The sequence below is a fragment of the Lepidochelys kempii genome, chromosome 9 (assembly GCF_965140265.1).
Source record: "Lepidochelys kempii isolate rLepKem1 chromosome 9, rLepKem1.hap2, whole genome shotgun sequence".
Lineage (NCBI taxonomy): Eukaryota > Metazoa > Chordata > Testudines > Cheloniidae > Lepidochelys > Lepidochelys kempii.
In genome coordinates this window covers 82,446,655-82,469,527 of record NC_133264.1, presented here as the reverse complement: position 1 = coordinate 82,469,527, position 22,873 = coordinate 82,446,655, and the positions used below count along the sequence as shown (strand labels likewise).

Sequence of the window (22,873 nt, the reverse complement as noted above, 5' to 3'; positions counted from 1 at the left end):
GGCAGCTCCAGTTCTCTCTGGCCCAACAGGGGAACGATATGGTCCCGCCCACCTTGCGTCTCACCTACCAGCAGGGCTCCCACCACGCTGCCCATGGCCACGCTCCCCGCCTGCCCTTCCCCACGCAGCGCCCTCCGCCCTGCCCCGGCTCCCCCCGCTCTGCGGGAACGGCCTTTGCTGTGCACTGCCAGCGCAGTCCCCGCCAGGTGGCGCTGCGGCGCAATGGCCAGCGGCGCCAGACCTCCGCTAGCCGCGGCTTGCCAGGCCTCCTCAGTGGAGTTCCGAGCCGCCGGCTTCCCCGCCCTGCGCCAGCCCCTCTCTATGGATCGCCGATGCGGATGGGGCTGGGGAGAAGATGGCTCTGTCTAGGGGGCTGCGGTGCTGCCAGCGGGTGCTCGCCTGGGTGCCGGTCGTTATCATCACCCTGGTGGTGCTCTGGTCCTACTACGCCTACGTGTGCGAGCTCTGCCTGGGTGAGTGGGGGGGCTCTGCCCGGCTGGGCTGGTGGAGGGGCGGGGCCTCTCCCTGGGTGAGTGGGGGGGAGGGGGCTCCGCCTGGGTGGGCTGGGGGGAGCTCTCCCCGGGCGAGTGGGGGGCTCGGCCTGGGTGGGCTGGGGGGAGCTCTCTCCGGGCGAGTGGGGGGCTCGGCCTGGGTGGGCTGGGGGGAGCTCTCCCCGGGCGAGTGGGGGGCTCGGCCTGGGTGGGCTGGGGGGAGCTCTCCCCGGGCGAGTGGGGGGCTCGGCCTGGGTGGGCTGGGGGGAGCTCTCCCCGGGCGAGTGGGGGGCTCGGCCTGGGTGGGCTGGGGGGAGCTCTCCCCGGGCGAGTGGGGGGCTCGGCCTGGGTGGGCTGGGGGGAGCTCTCCCCGGGCGAGTGGGGGGCTCTGCCTGGGTGGGCTGGGGGGGTTCTGCTTGTGCCTGGCCAGGGACCTGAAATTTGGGTGAGTGGAGGAGTGAAGTTCTGCTTGGGGGACTGGGGAACAGGATTGAGGGGGCACTGGATGAATAAATGTGATTGTGTGAAGCAGCGACAGTAACCTGGGGTGAGAGAGAAGCTGACACCCCCGTATTTCCCCCCATCCTGTATATGAGTGGGGTGTGTATGTGGGGTCTCCCAGAAGGAGAGGGGGGATTGAAGAGAGTCTGGCAAGAGGAAAGAGCCTAAATATTTGGCCCCAGCCTGGGGGGATGGGGAGGATTCATTCCCTTCCAGACTGGGGAGGAGATGGGGAGACACAAACTGTCAACTCTTAAGTGTTTTTTAAAAATCACTATTTAGGCCCCCCAGAATAATGGCAACTGTAAAAATAATAGTTTTTAGATGCTTATTATTTCTCTTCTGGGGTTTGAGTAAAGGCTCAAGCTTTTTCCTGCAACCATGAACGCTAGAATCTTTTTTTTAAAGAAATAAAAGCTGAGATTCTTATGACTGTGTGACTCCAAGAGCTTGGGCTTGACACAAAACCCTAAATATTTTGAGACTTGTGATACCATGAGAGTTGACAGCACTATGATGGTAGTAAAAGCAGCATTCATATGCGGGGTGAGAGTAGCAGTGTTTGTTCTAAGCTGCACGTTTGGCCGTAAATAAATTCTTTGCGCATGGGCCCTTTAAATTCTTGTTGAGTAGATTACCCAGAAAAGAGACACATCCAGATATAGACCAGTTGGTCAACATCTGTGGTCACTTGGACACAACATCTGTCACCACTGATCTTGCACTGGCTCTCATCTCAGAAGTGCGAGACGGGGTAACAGTGACTAACTTTAGGTTTGCATTGTCCCATGCAAGAGCAGTAGCTCACAAACACACCATTATTTGTGAAGTTATTATGGATAAGGACCCTGATTCTGCTAGTATTACTGAGTCTTAATAGGATGATTCATCTGGTCTTGTGTTGGCACAGTTGGGTCCACAGGGAATGTCATTTATCATGAGTTTCAGGAGAGTTGGGGAGGTGGCTCTGCTCTTTGCATCTTACTATGTCTATACAGTTGCAGTAGCAGAGGGGAGTATGTGTAAACAAGCAGGGGAATCACACCCCGCAGTTGGTACTATAGATGTAACCTTAGATGTAGAAAGTGACTTGTTCTAATGACAGATATATTTGTTTCAGAGAGGTAGCCATGTGAGTCTGTACCAGCAAAAAAAAAAAACCCCCAAAAAACCAAGGAGTACTTGTGGCACCTTAGAGACTAACAAATTTATTTGGGCATAAGCTTTCGTGGGCTAAAACCCATTTCATCAGATGCCTGGAGTGGAAAATACAGTTGGAAGATATATATATATATATATATATATGTACACACACACACACACAGAGAACATGAAAAGATGGGGGTTGCCATACCAACTCTAATGAGACAAATCAATTAAGGTGGGCTGTTATCAGCAGGAGGAAAAAAACCTTTTGTAGTGATAATCAGGATGGCCAATTTCAAACAGTTGACAAGAAGGTGTGAGTAACATTAGGGGGGGAAATTAGCATGGGGAAATAGTTTTTAGTTTGTGTAATGACCCATCCACTCCCAGTCTTTATTCAAGCCTAATTTGATGGTGTCCAGTTTGCAAATTAATTCCAGTTCTGCGGTTTCTCATTTGAGTCTGTTTTTAAAGTTTTTTTGCTTTTTCCATTAGTATGCCAGTTCCAGGATGCGATTAATTTGGGGAATGTTTGTGGTGCACTGGGCATCCCACTACCCCAGATTCATGACTGAGTTCTTTTCTTAGCTAATGTTGAACTGGTATTGTTGGCTGTTGAATGTGGAGTTGAATCTGAATCTCATATTTTCAGATGCTATGGCGATGGGTTCATAAAAATAAATATGAAGTTGAGGGGGTTGGGGGAGACACAGACCTCCAATAAAATTTCATGTTAATGGACCCTGAACCGTATTTAAAGGTGGTTTTCATTTAAATTAAATAAAGAATAGTGAGTGATGCTGTGCAATGCAGACCAATTTCTTTTGTCTCTTTATCTAACCTAGGCTTTTGCTATTTGAATGATCAACTTATAAGAACAATGAGTGCTGTCTGCAATAAATTGCTTTGTCGCAGTACTACCTAAGAGGCTAAAGTGATTATTAGTAAGTTTGCAGGGAAGTTTAAAATAATATGATGCATGTAATAGTATTTAACATTTCCATAGCACTTTGTGGTAGGATGTCTGGGTGCAATCTATGAAGGTATTTAGGCACCTACATCCCATTTATAAGCACCTGAGTCCTGTTTTTAAGCACCATTGCAGCCCTTAAAACTTCTATTTGGCTACCACCTAAATCAATAGTTGCCTAAACTCATTCAGCACCTCTAGGTATGTGCACTGCAGCCTTTCTCTAGGTGCCAGAGATAGATCAGGTGAGTGCCCTAGTCACCAATCTATGGAATATCCTGATGTAGGTCTTCCTCAGTCGCTCCTATTGAAAGCATTCCACTTTAATTTAAACCAGTGGTTCCCAAACTTGTTCAGATCCTTGTGCAGGGAAAACCCCTGGCGGGCCGGTTTACCTGCCGTGTCTGCAGGTTCGGCCGATCGCTGCTCCTTTGGCCTGGAGCAGCGAACCGCAGCCACTGGGAGCCGTGATAGGCCAAACCTGCAGACGCGGCAGGTAAACAAACTGGTCCGGCCCGCCAGGGGCTTTCCCCGCACAAGTGGCAGAACAAGTTTGGGAACCACTGATTTAAACAATGGAATAATAAATAGTAATTGGGCCAAAGAAAGAGTTAAAATGACTCCATAGCCTAGTGATTAGAGCACTCTCCTGTCAGATCCCTGCTCAGATCCCTTCTACCCCTCAGTAGGAAGGGGGACTTGAATCAGGAGAGTCTCCAGCATCCTGGAGGATTACCCTGTGCATTAGACTACAGGCTATATGGAAAGTCTTCCTGATCCTCCTGTCATTTGGTTTGGGTCCCATGTGCAGCTTTGGTGACCAAATGCCTATGTTTCTCTGGGTCCTGGATCACTAGTAAAGATGCCTCCTTGCAGCCCATAGTTAAGTGCTTATCTCTGTGAGAGGGGCCGGGCTCTCTGGTCAGCATCTCTCATTGGCTAGTTTAGGTGGCTCCCCACCTAGCATGCTGGCTTTGTGGATTACAATCTAAGGAGCGGTTTCAGAGTAACCTAAGTAATCTAAGGAGCCTATCCTTCCTCATTCATTTTGTAAGGACCCTAGGTGCCTAACTCAGGCTTTCTGGATCTCAGCAGCATTCGTGTGATTTTTCTAGGCACCTAAAAGGCATCGCAAAGCCTGAGTCACTTCATGGGCCACCACTTATGTGCCCATCATGTGACCCAAGAAGGAGTTAAACCTCCTCACTAGGCAGAAAGGAAGACACTGTACCTAAAAGAGATGGGTAGAGCTGACAGCTGTGTGTGTTAAGCGACGGGGAGGTGGAACTGATGGCTGTACCTCTTTATTGGGGTAAAGCCAAATAAAGGAAGGAGAGGTCATGAGAGAGGAGTGAGGGATGTTTCTGAGATGAGAAAAGAGCTGCTTTCTGGTCTCCTCCTAACCTAGAAGGCTCTTGAACCAGACCCCAACAAGGGGAGTGGCAAAACTGCAGAAACATTTGCTTGTCTTGTGCTCAGAAGGACTGTACTGGTGGTAGGCAAGGCAGTAACCATGGTAAGATCTATTTTTGTTTTTCTACAGTTGGACTAGGTACAAGGAAGTTGCCCTGCATTTGTTGTTTCATTTCAACACGTAGTCAAGAGAAGCCACCCCAGGACTCTTTTTTATTCTCCTTTTACTGAGATTAGAACTACGTAATTCCTTTTAGGAATTAATTTAAAGAGACTAGCCCCCAGCTGCGCAGATATGGTCAGTGGTTTATTAGCCCAATGACATAAAGAGGTTAACAAAATATGTACCTAAAGTACCATTGGAGTTTTGGAAAGTGTTTTGATAGAAGGGCTATATAAGTTTAGTAATAATAATATTTAGTTCTTATAAGATCAAATCCAACTCCCATTAAAGTCAGCATCCAAATTCCCTTTATCTACTTCCACAGGCCCATATCATGCTTTTCAACTGTAGATTGTTCTGCAGCCACAAACTGGGTGAAGTGTTTCAAACAGGGTGACAGTGAGGGAAGAAGTTTGTTTCCTGTGTTCTTGGTCAAACCATTGGTCTCTTCAAAGCCCATGCAGAGCAGACAGGACCTCAATGTCTAAAATTTCACCTAAAAGAGATGCATGCACACACACACACACACACACACACACACACACCACAAACACAATAACTGTATGAAACTTAGTTTATCTGTATTGGAAGGATGAATGGCTGAATTGATGCTCTTAGGATTTGAATCTGCTTTTCTAGGGAATGCACATATCTGAAAACTGATGCTTAGAGCACAAAGTTGGCCCTTCTGAACTCTTGGCATAATACAATTTTTCTTTTTCTTTTAAACAGATTCTGTAACATAGTACCACTGTGAGTTTGAAACGGTGTAGAGGTGATGTACTCTATTCCAGAGGGAATATCTCACGCTATTATCACTGCAGCTATTGCTGCCTGATTTGGATATAAAGCCATGCTTCAGAGGGGATCTGGTTCCAGTGACTGGCTGGTGGATGCTACCACAGCATGAGAATGATAGGGAATGAGGGTGCTGGAGGTGTGAATATTATGCCACGTCAAGGAAGAGGGAAAAGAACAAACTGTTGCAAAACCATAGAGTTAAAGCAGGGATTGGCAATGTTTGGCATGCGGCCCACCAGGGTAAGCTCCCCGATGGGCTGGGCCAGTTTGTTTACCTGCCGCATCCGCGGGTTTGGCCAATCACGGCTCCCACTGGCCACGGTTTGCCACTTCAGGCCAATGGGAGTTGTGGGAAGCGGTGCGGACCGAGGGATGTGCTGGCCACTGCTTCCCACAGTGGCCTGGAACAGTTAACCGCGGCCAGTGGGAGCCGCGATCGGCCGAACCTGTGGATGCGGCAGGTAAACAAACCAGCCTGGCCCACCAGGGGGCTTACCCTGGCAGGCCGCGTGCCAAAGGTTGCCAGTCCCTGGGTTAAAGCTTCCACTCCCACTAAAGCAGAACCTTGGACTTATGATGCATGGGGGGGTCCTACTGTGGGCATCAAAATGAGCCTTAGGAGGGAGCCAGGCAGCAGTTGTGTAATGCTAGTGAGGTCTCGTAGTGCTGATTTTCAAAGAACCAAAGAAAAGGGAAGAGGATATTGCATATTCAGATGTGAATAAGTGACCATGCATAGGCAAATGATAAATTTTGCTGTATTTTTCAACTATAAAAACCTGATTACTTAGCTGATTTCAAATAGCCTACAGCTCAAAAGTACCAGATAGCATGGCATTAACAAAAGCCATCTTTATCAACATATGCAATACATCTCAGTTCCTATTCTAATTTGTATTTTCCATGTGAACCGGTTGAAAGACCATATTCAAAGAGTAATTATCAATGGATCGCTGTCAAACTGGGAGGGTGTTTCTAGTCGGGTCCTGCAGCAGTCAATTCTGGGTCAGGTACTGGTCAGTATTTTCATTAATGACTTGGATAATGGAATGGAGAGTATGCTTATAAAATTTGTGGATGACACCAAGCTGGAAGGGATTGCAAGTGCTTTGGAATACAGGATTAGCATTCAAAATGGCCTTGACAAATTGGAGATGTGGTCTGGAATTGACAAGACAAAATTCAGTAAAACCAAGTGCAGAGCACTACACTTAAGAAGGAAAAATCAAATGCACAACTACAAAATGGGGAACAACTGGCTAGATGGAAGTACTGCTGAAAAGGATTTGTTGGTTATAGTGGATCACAAACTGAATGTGATGCTGTTGCGAAAAATGGCTAATGTCATTCTGAGGTGTACGAACAGGAATGTTAAATGGGAGGTAATTGTCCTGATATACTCAGAACTGCTCATGCCTCAGCTAGAGTAGTGTGTCCAATTCTGGGGGCCACACTTTAGAAAAGATCTTGTCAAATTGAGAGCGTCCAGAGGAAAACAACAAAAACGATAAAAGATTTAGAAAACCTGACCTGTGAGGAAAGGCTAAAAAAACTGGGCATGTTTAGTCTTAAGAAAAGAAGCCTGAGTGGGGGACCTGATAACAGTCTTCCTGTGTGTTAAAGGTGGTTATAAAGAGGGCTTTCAGGTATGACAGGAAGTAATTGGCTTAATCTGCGGCAAGGAAGATTTAGATTAGATATTAGAAAATGTTTTAACTGTAAGGGTAGTTAAGATCTGGAATAGACTTCCAAGAGAGATTGTGGAATCCCCATTATTGGAGATTTTTAAGAGCAGGTTAAGCATACAGCTGTCAGGGATGGTCCAGGTTTACTCAGCCCTGCCCTCAGCATAAGGGGTTGGACCTGAGTTATGTTCTGTCATGGGTATCAGATAAATTGATGAGATTAAACCTGATGTAGTTAAGTCTTATTTACCCAGGTAGAAACTGCAGCTGTTTTGGAAACATTGGGAGTTCCAAAAGGCCAGAGCATTGATGTTTTCCCAGAAGCTGAATAATGACTCTAAAAATGGCATGGAGGGGCTAGCCATTGTTTCTAGATAAATGTGGATCAGATCTGCTCAGTTTTCAAGGTGGCTTTACCCTGTCGTCTAAACTTTTATGGTGCCTGCTACTGACATAAGAGATTGTGTGTTATCATTCTAACGTAAGCATTTATAACTCTTCATCTAAATCATATGACCCCAGGACAGTCAAGAGTAGTAGGAGCTCCTTAATACCACAATATGTACCAACAACTTCTCTTAATTCATCAGTATCTCTTCCTGTAGAACCCAGTGTGTTTCCTTGGAGAAGTCTCCCTTTTAAATACTGTCTTGATCCCACTAGGTTTAGCTTGTTGGAGCAAATGAAGTCACAGCCCAAAAACTTGTTGGTTTATGAGTGTTTGCCAAAAGGTGTTGAAACTTTAAAAAAAAATCAGAGGTTACACATGCTAAGCTGTATCTCATTGTCTGATCATATGTGTAAAGTGACCTGCGTAACTTCAGTTTCCTAGGCGGGTAACTGTGTTTTTATTCAACTGTCAGTTTTAGAAATATTTGCCTTACTTGTAACAGAGTTCAAAAACACCCAAATTTCTGAAACAGAGGTTTTTTAATCTTGTTCCCTCCCCAGAGAGAGAAGAGACAAATTTTGGAAATGAGGGAGAAGTATCAGCTAAAATGACAGGATCTTTTTGGACCTTAGTTTCTTTACCAAAAATGTATTGTGGCTAATGACACTTGTGCATTTCCTGAGAATTTGTTCTTTTTATCCACTAACAAGGGTCCGCTTCATAGCCACTAACCACCAGCTGAGAACTGGGCAGATCTCCTATTGCATCCTGTCAATTTTGCCACTCCTTAAATCAACCTAGAGGGGTAATTGCTGAGCAACACAAAGCTCTCACAGCTCTCCCCCTCCCTCCTCAGGGGCAACTGCTCTGTACTCAGAGTAGCTGTTGAGCAATGTACCCCTCCTCCCTGCAGGCTGAAGCAAGCAGTGAGCTCCATAGTGCTTTTGGTGCCCTGTTAATCCAGATTGCAGCTAGATGGGTCCAAGTAAGACACTGTGTCATTGCAGAGTACCACTGATTGGCTACCTGGCTAGGCCATGACAGTCTACTTTAATTTTACATTAATACAAAATTAACTGTACTATCCATGGATATTAGTAAACAAGACTTCCAATGTAGAAATGAAAGCAGCTGTAAACTAGCTCCAAGCAGGCATATCAGTAAATAAGTGAAGATGTTATTTGGACAGGCTGTTAGAGGAGCCCTGATTATCTGCAGGCATCAATACCATTGGGACTCCTGAGAAAAATTACATGTTGTTGGAATGGAAAATGGTGTAACTAAGATGATTGAACTTTTTATTATGGAGCCCATTCAAGGGAATAAATGAAAAGAGCTGCTTTCCCAGGTGTAGTGTTATGTCTGATCATGGTTTAATGATAAAAATTGGGAATCATTTCTTTTTGGTCTTCTAGCATATTGAAATTCTTTTTTTTATTTTTATTTTGTTTTAGAAAAGATTATAGACTTCTTTGGGAATTTCATCTGCTGCATAAACATATAGTTGTTTTTTCTTTTTCAGTGACTCTAACCAATCCTGTAGAACAAGGTAGGTGAATTTTATTAAATACCTTGGCATTTGTCCATAGTTCCAAAAGTGCACAAACATCTACTTAAAAGAAAGCAGTTGAAAATCATTTTTTGTATATTTATGTACATACAGCTCTCAAGAGAAGGAAGGGAAAGGGTATTTGTGCTGAATCTCCAAATAGTAGGATCTTTCAGTTCAGTAACAAGAAAATTTAAAAGCAAACATTTCCATGCTCCAGCAGACTACAAACAATAACTTCTTGTAGAATTCCATTAAACCATCATACTCTTTCAATATTTCCTTCCCCCGATTGCAGATTACCAGGATATGTACAGCATGTATCAAGAGAAGTGTTCTAACCTCTCTCCGTGCTAGTGAAAGGTGCCAACTGGAAGTGGAAACCCTCTGTTTATTCCCAGAACAAGTACAGCACGGGCAACAGGCATGCTCCCAAAGCACCTTCACACACACTATCCTACTTTTTCTGTAAAAATACTATCTCTAAACAGTAGTTCAGTCCCTGTGGCCCCAATTAATGTTCTTCATTGCTGTATCATTTAATGCCACTTGTAATGGTTTTGTAAAATAGACATCTCTCGACCAAGACCACTAAACTCATTTTCCATAGGCCCCTGGGCGGCCATTGAATGATAATGACTTTCAAACTACAGTCTCTATATGAATTACAACTAGCGGCCTAGGGGTGAAAGGTTTTATGTCCCATTACTAGTTCACCACTGCACTCTCCTTGTTCGCATGCACCTTCTTCAAATTCGTTCAGTAATGTGAAAGTTTATTCTTATGGAAGCAGAAGCAGAAACAGAACTACAAGGTCACTGAATAAATCAGTCAGGAGGAGCAGGCAGGATTAGACAGAGCTACCATTGGCACGTACTGTCAGTGGGTTAAATCCCAACCCTGTGCTATGGGGGTCAATGGGAGTTTTGCCATTTGGTCCTTTGAGCCAGATTCTCTGTCCTGCTCCATCCCTTTTGTGCTACTTTAATGGTACAGAGGAGATGCATTCTGGCACTGTCTCCCCTGCTGGAGATTTCCACAGCATGGGAGAGTCCCCAGCAGGTGTATAGCTGGCATACATAGCTCCCACACAACCCATCCCAGGGGATGGGGAGGAGTAGCAGGTTTACTGATCCTCATCTGGCAGACTGGCCCTTGAGAACCCATGTCAGCCAGAACAGACGAGCAGCTTCCAAGGCAGAGAACTGGAGAGCTGTAACTCACTCCCAGATGGCCCCCTCTTTCAGTGCTGCACCAAGCAGGTTCTCTTTGCAGCAAAGTACTGCTCCAGTATTTTAAGTGGTCACAAAAGAAATGTAGAAAACATGGCAATAGGTTAATGAGGATCCAGCAAAATGTATCTTATTTTGTAAAGTTTGCCAGTGAACTTAAATCACTGTGCATTTAAGTTCCCTGGACAAAAGTTTGCTCACCCTGATCCTTTTTTCCCAGAGAAGCCCCTCTGTGCCACCTAACCAGCATAACTAAACCTTCAGCAAGAGTTATCTCCTTAAATGCCAGTTTAAGAATGACTGAGTGCTTGCCCTATCCTGCTGGGATACCACAGAATGAGTTAGTGGCTTGTCACTCCCAAATAACTAGCATCCCTTAGTTATGTCTCTTTCATTCTGCCAATGTTCTTTAAAAATATGTGCCCCCAAAAGCAGTACACTGTTTTATCTGAAGTCAGTGGAGTATTTGGATCTGCCCCAGTGGGAGCCATTTCCAGTGTGAATTCCATTACTCCTGAGATGAGTTTCTTATTGCTTAAGGCTACTTTGCACTACCAGAGTAGAAATTCTTTACTGATGTCACTCAGTAAATCCTGGGAAGGAGCAGGGAAAATGTCTTGGAAGGGTTGTGAAGTATTTCTCTGTGAAATAGAGCTTTTAGGACATCTCAACCTCTCAGAATTTTTTCAGTCCACCACATGTGTACATACCATGTATATTATTGGTATGCACAGAGAATCCTACATTACTTCCTAAATTACTATATTCTAGCTCTATATCTATATATAGTGAATGACACACTGGGAAGATCAATAATGCATCTAAATAGGCATTCTATCAACAACAGTGGGCGACATGGATGCTTCAGAGGAAGGTGTAATCTCATATTGCATAGAATTGTGCAAAAAAGCTATCTGAAGAAGGTTGATCTTGTGGATAAGAAACAAGACCAGAAATCAGGGGACCTGAGTTCTATTCCCAGCTCTGCAATAGATTTTTTTTTTTTTAGTTTAGTTTAATTTGTGTGCACGCCTAAAGGCAGTGTGATGAGCACACTTCAAATAAATAAACTTAAGATAACAATAACGTACCCTCCCCGAGTGGATAACTTATTATTCACATTGAAAGGGCCAAATTTTCAAGTGTGTACTCAGCCTTTACACTAGCTAAATTTCCATAAAATATAAGTAGGGAAACAGGATTTGTCTTGGACTATAGCCTTCTGACTCTTCCTGTGGTGGTCATATTAATTCTGAGTTCAACATGATCAGGAAAAGCACATATTTGCATCTATTTAAGTGACAGACTTAGAAATAAGGCTGTCTCCTGATTGCAGATATAACCAAGAGTGGCGGGTGAACATGCCGTTGGGGGGGAGGCTAGCCCCTGGCCCCTCCCCGTCTACCTGAGGCTCTGCCCCTCCACTTCTGCCCGCTGGAGCCCAGAGCACCACTCCCTCCACAGCACGCCCTCAGCCCCAGCGCTGGGTGGGTGGGCGGCACAGCTGGAGCACCCCTAGCCCCAGAGCACTGGCTGGACGGACGGGCAGTGCAGTGTGGCCCCATCCCCAGCCTGCCTGTCCCAGCGTCTCCACCACAAAAGAGCAGAAATGGAACTGGAAGCAGGCAGGAGGGGTCTTGGGGGCGGAGCATCGGCAGGGCCACGCCAGGCTGTTTGGGGAGGCACAGCCTTCCCCTGCCTATGCTACCCACTGCCCATGGATATAACTGTAGTTAATATTGTAGTTTTGTTTAAGCATTTAAAAAAATATCCAAGCGCTTTGCAAAGCTGATGCAGAACTGCCCTTTGCCCTTCTGAGTCTCTTCATATGCCTCATTTCAATATCTCATGTCCTCCCAAATTCTTTCAAGTAAAGAAGTTTGTATATTGAAATAAGATTGCTCCAGGTACCTTGTTTTTCATATGATAAAGATATCGCTATGAATTATAACCCTGCCTCACAGCTGTGATCATTTCCTGTTTTGCCTACTTGCTGAAAAGAAATGTTTTCCCATTTTGCTTTGTCACATGAGCTCTGACAGCTGCAGTTGACAGTTCATAAGATATTTGATTTTTCCCATGATACAAAATTCCATTGGAGCATAATATTTTTAAAATGAAGCACCCTGAATGGTGAAGAGTATAGAGGGACTTCTGCTTATGATTCATTATTCTTTTCTTCTCTTAGTGGCCTACCTCATCATATTCCATGTCATCTTTGTGCTCTTTGTGTGGACATACTGGAAGTCCGTTTTTACTCTCCCGCTGCAGCCAGATAAAAAGGTAAGGGCCTACGTCTTCACTACCCGCCAGATCGACGGGGGAGCTGCCACGGTCGACTCACTGCCGTGAAGACGGCCAGGTAAGTCGAACTATGATACTTCAGCTACACGAATAGTGTAGCTGAAGCTGTGTATCTTAGTTCGAAACATACACCCACACCCACACACACCCCCCACACCCTAGTGTAGCCCAGGCCTAAGTACTTTTCATCCATGGCAAGCCTAAGACGAAAGTGGAGACAAAGGGAGAATTCAAGAAATCCACCTATACTACTGTGGCCAAGGACAACTGATGAGTCTTCCTGGTTAGATGGAAACATGTCTGTGGCTGTCCATAAGAAAGAGTGCAGTTGAACGGTTCTGAGAATTGTTTAAATTAAGCTGTCTAGGGAGCTTAAAGCAGGCATGATGTTGCTTTACTTTCAAGTGGTTTAGGAGCTAACAGGATTTTAAATGGTTGAGGATAATGGGATTTATTATTATTAATTTACATCTTTTAATGTCTTTGATCCCTAAGCACTTAACCCAGGGGTGGGCAAACTTTTTGGCCCAAGGGCCACATCAGGGTTGCAAAACTGTATGGAGGGCCGGGTAGGGAAGGTTATGCCTCCCCGAACAGCCTGGCCCCCGGCCCCTATCCATCCCCTCCCACTTCCTGCCCCCTGACTGCCCCTCTCAGAACCTCCAACCCCCCCTGCTCCTTGTCCCCTGACTGCCCCCTCCCGGGACCTCCCACCCCTAACTGCCCCCTGAGACCCCACCCCGTATCCAACTTGCCCCTGCTCCTTGTCCCCTGACAGCCCCCTCCCAGGACCCCTGTCCCCTGACTGCCCCGACCCCTATCCACACACCTGCCCCCTGACAGGCTCCCCTGGGACTCCCACGCCTATCTAACCCTCTCTGTCCCCTGACTGCCCCCCATCCAACCCCCTGCTCTCTTACCATTCCGCTCAGAGCAGCAGGAGCTTGCAGCCCCGCCACGTGGCTGGAGCCAGCCATGCTGCCCAGCAGCAGTGGCAGGCCAGAGCGCTGGCGGTGCGGCAAACTGAGGCTGCAGGGGAGGGGGACAGCAGGGGTGGGGCCGGGGGCTAGCCTCCCCAGCCGGGAGCTCAGGGGCGGGGCAGGACGGTCCCACAGGCTGGTTGTGGCCCGCAGGCCGTAGTTTGCCCACCTCTGATTTAACCAATCCTGATGTTCTTATTCAGTCTAACTTCACACCAATTCCATGAGAATTTTTCCTGAGTAAGGACCTTGAGATTTGGCTCCTGTATACAGAGCTGGATTAAAACAATATGGAGTCCTAGGCATGCCTGCCAGGAGGTCCCCAAAGGGTGCACTGGTAGTGGTGACAGGGCCTCTTGAGGAGCAGCAGCAGTGTTGCACCCTTGGAGGCATGTGAGTTGTTCCCCTAGAGTGGATGTGGGGCCAGATGATTTTTCTCTCTGGTTCTAGTGTTGGCTGGCCTGCCCTCTGTTGGAGGCTATCTGCAGACTCAGACAAATGTCACTGAATTGATTACACTCGCTTCATATTTTCAGGGGATGGAGGGGGTTTGGCAACCTTGAAGGCTTAAAACATATTTTTTGTTTTAAATGAAAGGTGAAATTCTGACATTACATGACTGTGGGATGTGTCTATTGTTTAATTTGCCAATCCCTGCCTATGTACACATAGGAGACACCTATCCCAGTAGCAAAATGTCCTTCTGTGGTGATAATAGAAATGGAAAAATCACTGTCCAAGAGCACAACAAAGAGGGAGAAGAGGCATTGAAAGAACCACTTCACCAAAATGTAGATTGTGATTAATTTACTTGACAAATCATATTCTTAATTTTAGGATATTTTTAAGATGGAGAGCATGACTTACTGGAGCACAGGACTGGGAGCCAGGAATTCCTGGATTCTAATCTTTGCTCTGTCATTGATTTACTGTCTGACTATACTCAAGTCACTTCACTTCTTTATGCTTTGTTATACCCCTTGGTAAAATATTTGGCAAAATACCAACCTCAGAAGGCTGTTTGAGGTTGAGTTAATGAATGTTTGTGCAGCAGTTTAAAAATACAGCTCCAGAGTCTGAGCTTAGTTACAAAGATGTAAATTTATGTCAGTGGAATACTCCAGATTTGAACTAACGTAACTGAGAACAGAATCTGCCTCATAAAGTGCAATGTAAATGCCGCTATTATTATCATCATCATTATTTGTTATTTAATGAAGAGAAAACATCTAAGGCAACATGTAGTAGTGAAGCTAATCTATTATGCTCTGACCTCAATTTCGGTTTGTATCTCTTATGAGTGAATCAGTTAGTTCCGCAGCAGTTGATCTGTCCAACAGTGATTACCTCTCTGTTTATCTCCTAAATGAAAGCTCTTCTAAGTGTGATTAATGTTTGTGCTTTGGAAGTGGTGGGAGGATAATGGCTTTTCCAACCTGGCCTGCATTTGAAATATTACTGTACTACACATGGATAACGGGTCCTCTCATCATTTCTGCTTCTAGTTCCATATGTCCTATGCTGACAAAGAGCGCTATGAAAATGAAGAGAGACCGGAGGTACAGAGGCAGATTCTTGTCGAAATTGCAAGGAAGTTGCCAGTGTACACAAGAACGGGGAATGGAGGTCAGCTAAGCAGAGGCTCTGTTGATATAAATCTATTCAATCATGCTAAGCATTGTATGCTGGCAATCCATTGTATAATGACAGTAACAGCAAATCCCTCATGCCAAGACATACTGCTAAAGGATTTCAGTGCTCAGAACTTTAATGCTGAGGAAATACTATTAGTTTAAAAGGATTTCCTTCCTGGCTTCCTCCTCCAACCCTCCTGATTGGGAAAAACGAGAAATCCTTGAATACTTATCACATTTTCAAGTAGAGTGCCGGGGGCTTAGCCTTTTGTTGTCTTCCTTTCTGTAGTTATAGTTTGGAAACGGTAGTTATTAATGTAGAATCATGGGCATAGCTTGGGGGGGATAGGAGAGTACTGCCACCCTCCCACCCCCAAAAATGGAAAGCTCGGGCAGGCATGGAATTTGTATGTCCCCCCCCCCCCCCCCCCGACCATGTGGCCCCTTTGGCCTGACTGCAGCTGCCCCCTCAAATATGGAAGCCAAACCACACCTATGTGTAGAAACAAATCTTGTCGCCTTTTTTTTTTTTCCCCCATTTCAAAGAGGGTTTGGCCTGAGTAAAGACTTCAGGACATGGCCCCATAAATGAGGTCAACAGTTATTGTCCCTTATGGACCTAGTTCTGCAACCAGATACACGTTGTTACTCCTGGGGGAATTCTGTGCCACTGCGCATGTACAGAATTTTCCCCCAGCAGAATTCTTTGCTTCTCTGCAGAAAAATGACTTTCTGACAGGGAAGCAAAGGGAAGCCACAAAAGCAGTCATGTGACCCTCCCCAGTAGTATGTTTTGGATGCCCAGTGCAGCCTGCAGAGAGGTAAATCACTGTGGGGCAGGGAGCAGGACTGGGGAAGACCCGGCTGGTAGCTCCTACCTTGTGCTGGGCTCAGCTACTAGTCCCAGCTGAGCTGGGAGGACATGGGACTTCCTCTTCCCTGGCACAGCATCCACGGCTGTGTCAGACCCACCCCCAGATTTCTCCCCCGGCTGTAGGAAGCTCTGCAAACTCCACCCCCCCACGTGCTTCCTGCACCCACCGCTCCTCAGCTGCAGAGGGAGGGATCACTGTACAGGGAGCTGCTCCCCCATCCAACCTCCTCATACCCAGACCCTCCCACCAAACCTCACCCCCCCCACACAAACAAACCCCCCCCAATGAGCCCCACTCCCCTTGCACCTGGACTACCCTGACAAGCCACCCCACTTTAATGTTTAAAAGGATTTTAAACCTGGATCCCCACCCCACTGAGCCCCACTCCCCCAGCATCTGGACCCCACCACCAAGGCACCCCCCGCACCCAGACTCCCCTGCCAAGCTCTGTCCCCCCACAACCAGACACACAGACCCCACTGAGCCCCAACCACCTTCATCTGGACCCCCTGCAGAGTCCCATTAATGTTGTACACAGAACCCCCCAACAAGCCTCTGTGCATCCAGATCCCCCCGCACCAGATCCCCCACTGAGCCACCCCCACACAGAACCTTCTCACCCCACACATGGATCCCCTCACACTAAGCCCCTCCACACTTGGATCTTGCCTTGCTGAGCCTGCCTGCCCACACCTGATGCACTTAGCACAGAGGGGCAGGGCTCTGGGGTGTTTTTGGGGCAGGCCCGGTCCTCGCGCTATGTCAGAGTTGGGTGCAGCATCATTGCTGAGTCCGTGTCCAGGGGGAAAGCTGCACAGTGATCTCCCACCTCTGTGCAGCCAGTGGCCTGTGCTCCCCAGTGTCATGCTGGAGCCTCTACATATATTTGACAAATACAATTTTCAGAATTTTAAAATATTGTGTGCAGAATTTTTAATTTTTTGGCACAGAATGCCCTCAGGAGTAACACATGGAACTCTTGTTGAAGCCTAAAGGAGTTCTATGGTTGGAATTGCTGCAGTGTTCAGGCCTGTGTATTCTTTAGTCAGCAAACTTAGGATCTGAAGTAAGCAATTTTTGTCCTGGGCCATTGTTTAAATGGAGCTTTTTCAAAGCCACAACACAAATGTACATGTGTACACACATCCTGTTTCTACGTTTCTTTTGACTACCTTCAAGCTGGATGTACATTCACCTCAAAGCCAGCCCCTTGGAGTATTAGGACTACCATTTATCTGTTTTTTTGCCTGGCAGCCTGAATCAACTGTAAAGTTGTTTAGGAAGCCAGTTATGAGGGAAAGGATGAGAACATGAACAGAATATTAAGTGTGTGTTCTCTTCCTGCTCATTATTTAACACTAACTACTAACTCTAATACTTCTGTGTTTAATTTTAGCTATTCGATTCTGTGATAGATGCCAGCTAATCAAGCCTGACCGTTGTCACCACTGTTCTGTTTGTGCTATGTAAGTTGTTGAAATGTTTTGACACCAGTGAATTGAGCCACTGCTAAGCAACAAAAATGGCAATGTCTTGAACATGTACTTATACACATAGAAGTATCCAAATGTTTTCCTATGTTCAAGAATAGCTAAACAGTAAGGGCGAAACAGTCAAAAGGACTTCTGCTAGGTCTTGTGCACATGTGTGCCAGCACCTACATGCACGAAAGTGTTGGCATTTGCACTCCCAAAACACTGTGTCCCTAATACGTTTTGTGGTTATAGTTTCTACACTTTGCCTGCATGGGTGTGAATCTGGTGGAAGGTTTGCCAATTTATGAAAGGCACTAGCTACTGTCAGTGCACTCAAAAAAGTCTTTTTTTTTTTTTTTTTTAAATATGTCAGGCCTTCGCTATGTATTGATCATGCAAAGATTGTAAGCATCCCAGAGCAGGAACCATCTTCATTTTTTGTCTTGTACAGCACCAAGGATGTCGGTAGCTCTTACAACAACAACAGTCAGCCTTAAAAATGGTGCCTGCCTTAAGAATGATGGAATGATAGCAGCTATCTTAAATCTATCTCTTTGTAGAAATCCAACACAAAACAGCAACAAAGTCTTCTGACCTACAGTTGGTGGAGTCTTTGTTTATGAGTCTGTTTAAGTTCCAAACATAAGGATCCTCTTTGTTGTATTCTTTTTCTTTCCTTTTGCAGGTGTGTGTTAAAAATGGATCATCATTGCCCATGGTATGTCCAGGATATTGGTCTGTATCTTTCTGAAAGTAAAGGCTATTTAAATGCTTTTGTTGGTATTGTGTCTGCATGCCTCTTTCTTTTATCATGGAGGATGTATCTCTTTTTTGTGTTTAGCACTGTATGAAATGAACATACTGGGAAGACTTGCTTGAAGCATTTGATTTCTTTTGAGGGACAGATAAGGAATATTCGTGTTTTATTAACTGCATTTTTAGAAGCTGTTATAAACTAATCTACTCTTAGATTATTACCCAGAATTGTAAAGGGGCCTCAACCCCACCTTTCATTTTGGGTACATAATCATTTGGGCAAGCAGTTAGTAGTTGCACCCACCAATAATATTTGTATGCATATGAAATGGTGTCATTTGGGCATACGTGATAGTGTCTGCGGAATGGTGCATGGAAAATTAAAGCTCACACTTTGAGAGTTTGCCCCCATATACTTATTTCCCAGAACTACCTGGTTGAGATTTTTTTAATTACTGTCTTTGGGTTTTCCCAGCTCTGCTACTCCCTCCCCTTTACTAGAAGGGAGGCTTCAGGAACCAGAGGCAACACAGACATGGGTCTGAAACATACCCCCGTATCTTATTCCCAAACGTAGGGGGTTCCAAATTTGAACCCAGGTCCAGATGCGAGTCTGATGCACCACTGATTAATACCTAGTGGAAAGATTTACACATAGATTCATAGATGTTAAGGTCAGAAGGGACCATTATGATCATCTAGTCTGACCTCCTGCACAATGCTGGCCATCGAATCTCACCCATCCACTCCTGCAATAAACCTCTCACCTATGTCTGAGCTATTGAAGTCCTCAAATCATGGTTTAAAGACTTCAAGGTGCAGAGAATCATCCAGCAAGTGACCCGTGCCCCATGCTGCAGAGGAAGGGGAAAAATCCCCAGGGCCTCTTCCAATCTGCCCTGGAGGAAAATTCCTTCCTGACCCCAAATATGGTAATCAGCTGAACCCTGAGCATGTGGGCAAGATTCACCAGCCAAATACCCAGGAAAGAAATCTCTGTAGTAACTCGGATCCCACCCCATATATAAAGAGGGTATAAGATGCTATCACCAATGTGAATGGAGAATTCTGACTTACTACCATTTTGCACTCATTTTGCACATGTGTAAATTACTCCACGAGGTGGATGTCCGTGGTGAATCAGGCCCAAATGGCCCATACAAGCCAAATCAAAATCCCAAATCTGGGTACCTTCAGAGTTTGGGGTATTTGAAATCCAGATATGAATTTTGCAGCTTGAGCCCATCTCTGTGACAAACTAGCGACGAGACCAAACTGATGGAGGTCTGGTCTTTTGATGTTATCAAATACATTTATCATGTTTTGCTTGGTGTGACTTTTGCTTGCAGGTAAAATACAAAAGTAACCAAGAACTCAGTTACATTTCATTGTTACCACTAAGGGGAGCTATTATTGAACAGATTGTTTTGTATAATCAAGCACCTACATTTAAAATTTAAAAAATTACTTTTGTATTCCTTGTCTTTGGACCACATGTGCTGTAAGTATCCTGATTTCAACTTTGCTTTAATTCTTTAGGGTGAATAACTGCGTTGGATTTTCTAACTACAAATTCTTTCTACTGTTTTTAATGTATTCTTTGTTGTATTGCATGTATATTGCTGCAACAGTCTTCAAGTATGTCATCAAGTATTGGACAGTAAGTGTATGAAATCATGTTACTTTTATGTATTTTATTACTCTTATTGTGGCTTTAAACTCTGCTGTGTTACTCTTACTGTCATTCCACAGAAAAATATATTGCATTTCAGTAGTAGGGGGGCTTTTTCTTGAATTCTGTATGTCCGTTTAACTCACATTGTGATTCAGATATGCACAAACTGAAGGGAAAATAGGCTCCAGTTGTAGAAAGGTTTTGGCTGAAAAATGCTAAACCTGTTTTTAAATTTTTTCTACAAATGCTACCAAATTTGTGCATGAAAGGACATATTTTCAGCCAGTCTTTAGGGCCCAGAACTTGCAGCCTAACTTTAAACAAAATACAAGTGAGTGTGTATAAACTATAAGAAGGAGTGGGTGATGGAGGGAGAATGAGGGTAACAGTAACACATACTGTCCCAGAACTGACTTGAGCAACATATTACAGGGATCATTGTTGCCAGTTGCAGTTTTAGTGTATTCATTTTTTTAACTGTCCTATGTATTGTGTAAGGGGAATGTAAAGACTCGCAGAGAGAGAGATCAGATATAAAAGATTTACAATTGAATATCAGTCATGTCTGGAATGATCTTTGTGACTAGAGAGGTAGAATTATAAAGCAAGTCAGAATCAGTACATCGTTGTGGTGATCTTGCAACAGAACACAATGAAACTTCCTAAATCCAAGAACAACTATTATTTGGGAAATACTGAAAAATTATGTCATCTCATCTCTTTATGTGCTTGTATTGCCTGGGGGGATAGTTGTCTCCTGGGTAAAAATTGGCAGGTTACCAACATTTGAAATGTATTAAGTGGCTGCATGATCACCACATACGCATTTTCATTAGCATTGCAGGAAACTATTACTTGGAGTATATTCTTTTCTGTGACTTTATGCTTTGTTTCCTGTAATTCCCAGACCCACTTTCCCAACCTTCTCTGAATCCTTGCTCCTGTGGATCAAGTTTAGTGTGTTAAGGGAACAAGTGAGAGGAAAAGTAAATGAAACCTACTTTGGTGTTAGTTTTCATGGTGTTACTTGCCTGCTTGTCTCCATAAGCTTAGTTCCTGCAGTACATCTTCTCTTTTCTCTTCTCTTCGAGTTAGAACTAATATAAAGAGCTTTGTCCTGCCATTGATCTACACACATTCATTTTAGGATATGGCATTCAAAGAAACTTCATTGTTTCCTTATAGTTTTTCTTTTTTGGCTTAAAAGTCGGACTGAAATACTGAGCACTTCTTTATATTACAGTTGGTTTATATGGAGACAGTGTCCGCTGACGGAACAGGAGATGGGCCTCAAGATTCTTGATTTCTAATGCCTGCTGGTGCTGCTGGTTCACTTTGTGACTTTGGCCAAGTCACTTAGAGTATGGCTACGCTGCAGTAAAACACCCGCAGCTGACCTGCGTCAGCTGACTCAGGCTACGAGGCTATCAAATTTTAGTATAGACATTGGGGCTTAGGCTGGAGCCTGGGCTCTGGGTCCAGCTGTGGGTGTTTTTATCGTAGTGTAGATGTACCCTTAATCTCTCTGGACCTCAATTTTATAACAGATGGTGCTGTAAACCATACCTCCAACCCAGTCACCCCTGTGGGGCACTAATGGGAATTAGTCCACATACTCAGGAGGGCAAAGGTTTTGTAATTCTCCCTTACGTTATGTAGGACTTGTAAGGTGGAGGAAGGCTTTTGCACATTTGCTCACTTGCAAGGGGTAGGTACAGTCTGTCTTTAAACTGCAGGAATTAAGTGCCAGAGAGGTCCTCATGCTCCAACATGTGAAATGAAGCATTTCAGCCACCTGTAAGATTTTCTGGGCTTTTACTAACTGTAGACATCTGTCACAAGCATTTGATTTACCTGCTTGTTGCTGTTATAGCTGAGAGAGAGGGAGTTCAAATTTCTGATCTCTTAAATTGGAATGTAGCCATTGGAAAAGATGGCAGCGTATTAATGTGCATCCAGGAAAATGTGAAGATTAAAGGAAACTCAGCAGAATGTGAACAGGCTTTGACAGCACTTGTTATTGCCTGCCAAATTCACTGTGGGCATAGGAGACACTTCTCGTACCCATATGGGGGACTGTGAACATACTGGCCCAGTTCCATACAAAAAATTAATAGCAAAGCCCCACTGTATATCTGCTTTGGAAGTGATGAGGGAAAGAGCCAGCTTATTTCTTCTTTGTCTTGTCTATTCATTGTAGGGAGAGGTGATTTTTTTCCTGCAAGTCTGAAAACCCTACACATCCTTAATGGATCCAGTGTAACGTCTGATTTCCTTTAGGCACCAAGATTTCTCTCTCCCTCTTTTTCATGTCCTTTATCCTTTTTTGCTTTTATTTCTAGGACGAATTGACCAATGGACGTTCCAAGTTCCATGTCCTTTTCCTTCTTTTTGTGGCAGTCATGTTCTTTCTAAGCCTGATGTTTCTCTTTGGCTACCACTGCTGGCTCATCAGTAGAAACAGGTCTACTTTGGGTAAGATTCCATGTGTACACCATAAAGCAGTGTTCTAAAAAAACGTGTGCTGTTCACCTCTAGGTATACCAGCAAATATTTGAAAAAGCACTGAAATAAAAAGATTTCTAATTTACACTGCTGGGGGTTTTCCTCTTCAGCTGACAAAAGCTAAATTGGCGACGTGGAGACTGTAAAATAGAAGGGCCCGATCCTGCAAATGCTTATGCATTACTTTATTCACTGAAATCAATGGGACTACCTGTAAGTACATTTACTTACACGTGTGTTTGCTGGAGTAGGCCGTAAAACAGCAAGTGGATTTGAGCAAAAGTACATCCATCTTTTCTGATGGTGAGTGAGGGTAGGGGTATGTGG

The 22,873-nt window shown here is 44.8% G+C and overlaps 1 protein-coding gene across 5 annotated transcripts in view; it reads left to right on the top strand.

Moving 5' to 3' along the window:
* Window positions 1-314: 314 nt before the first annotated feature.
* The window catches only part of ZDHHC15 (zDHHC palmitoyltransferase 15), a 36,454-nt gene continuing 13,895 nt past the window's right edge, over window positions 315-22,873 (top strand). For 3 of the 5 annotated variants that reach the window (XR_012160964.1, XR_012160963.1, XM_073361128.1), the window contains exons 1-8: window positions 315-473; window positions 9,084-9,110; window positions 12,531-12,625; window positions 15,132-15,252; window positions 17,532-17,601; window positions 18,296-18,328; window positions 19,906-20,026; window positions 22,384-22,516. Coding sequence is in view for 3 of the 5 variants with exons in the window: in XM_073361128.1 (XP_073217229.1) it covers window positions 356-473; window positions 9,084-9,110; window positions 12,531-12,625; window positions 15,132-15,252; window positions 17,532-17,601; window positions 18,296-18,328; window positions 19,906-20,026; window positions 22,384-22,516 (718 nt within the window). In the remaining 2 variants the exon portion in view is untranslated. Of the gene's footprint in view, window positions 474-2,983; window positions 3,083-9,083; window positions 9,111-12,530; window positions 12,626-15,131; window positions 15,253-17,531; window positions 17,602-18,295; window positions 18,329-19,905; window positions 20,027-22,383; window positions 22,517-22,873 lie in introns of all 5 variants that reach the window. The other 2 variants (XM_073361130.1, XM_073361129.1) reach the window with 2 other exon arrangements.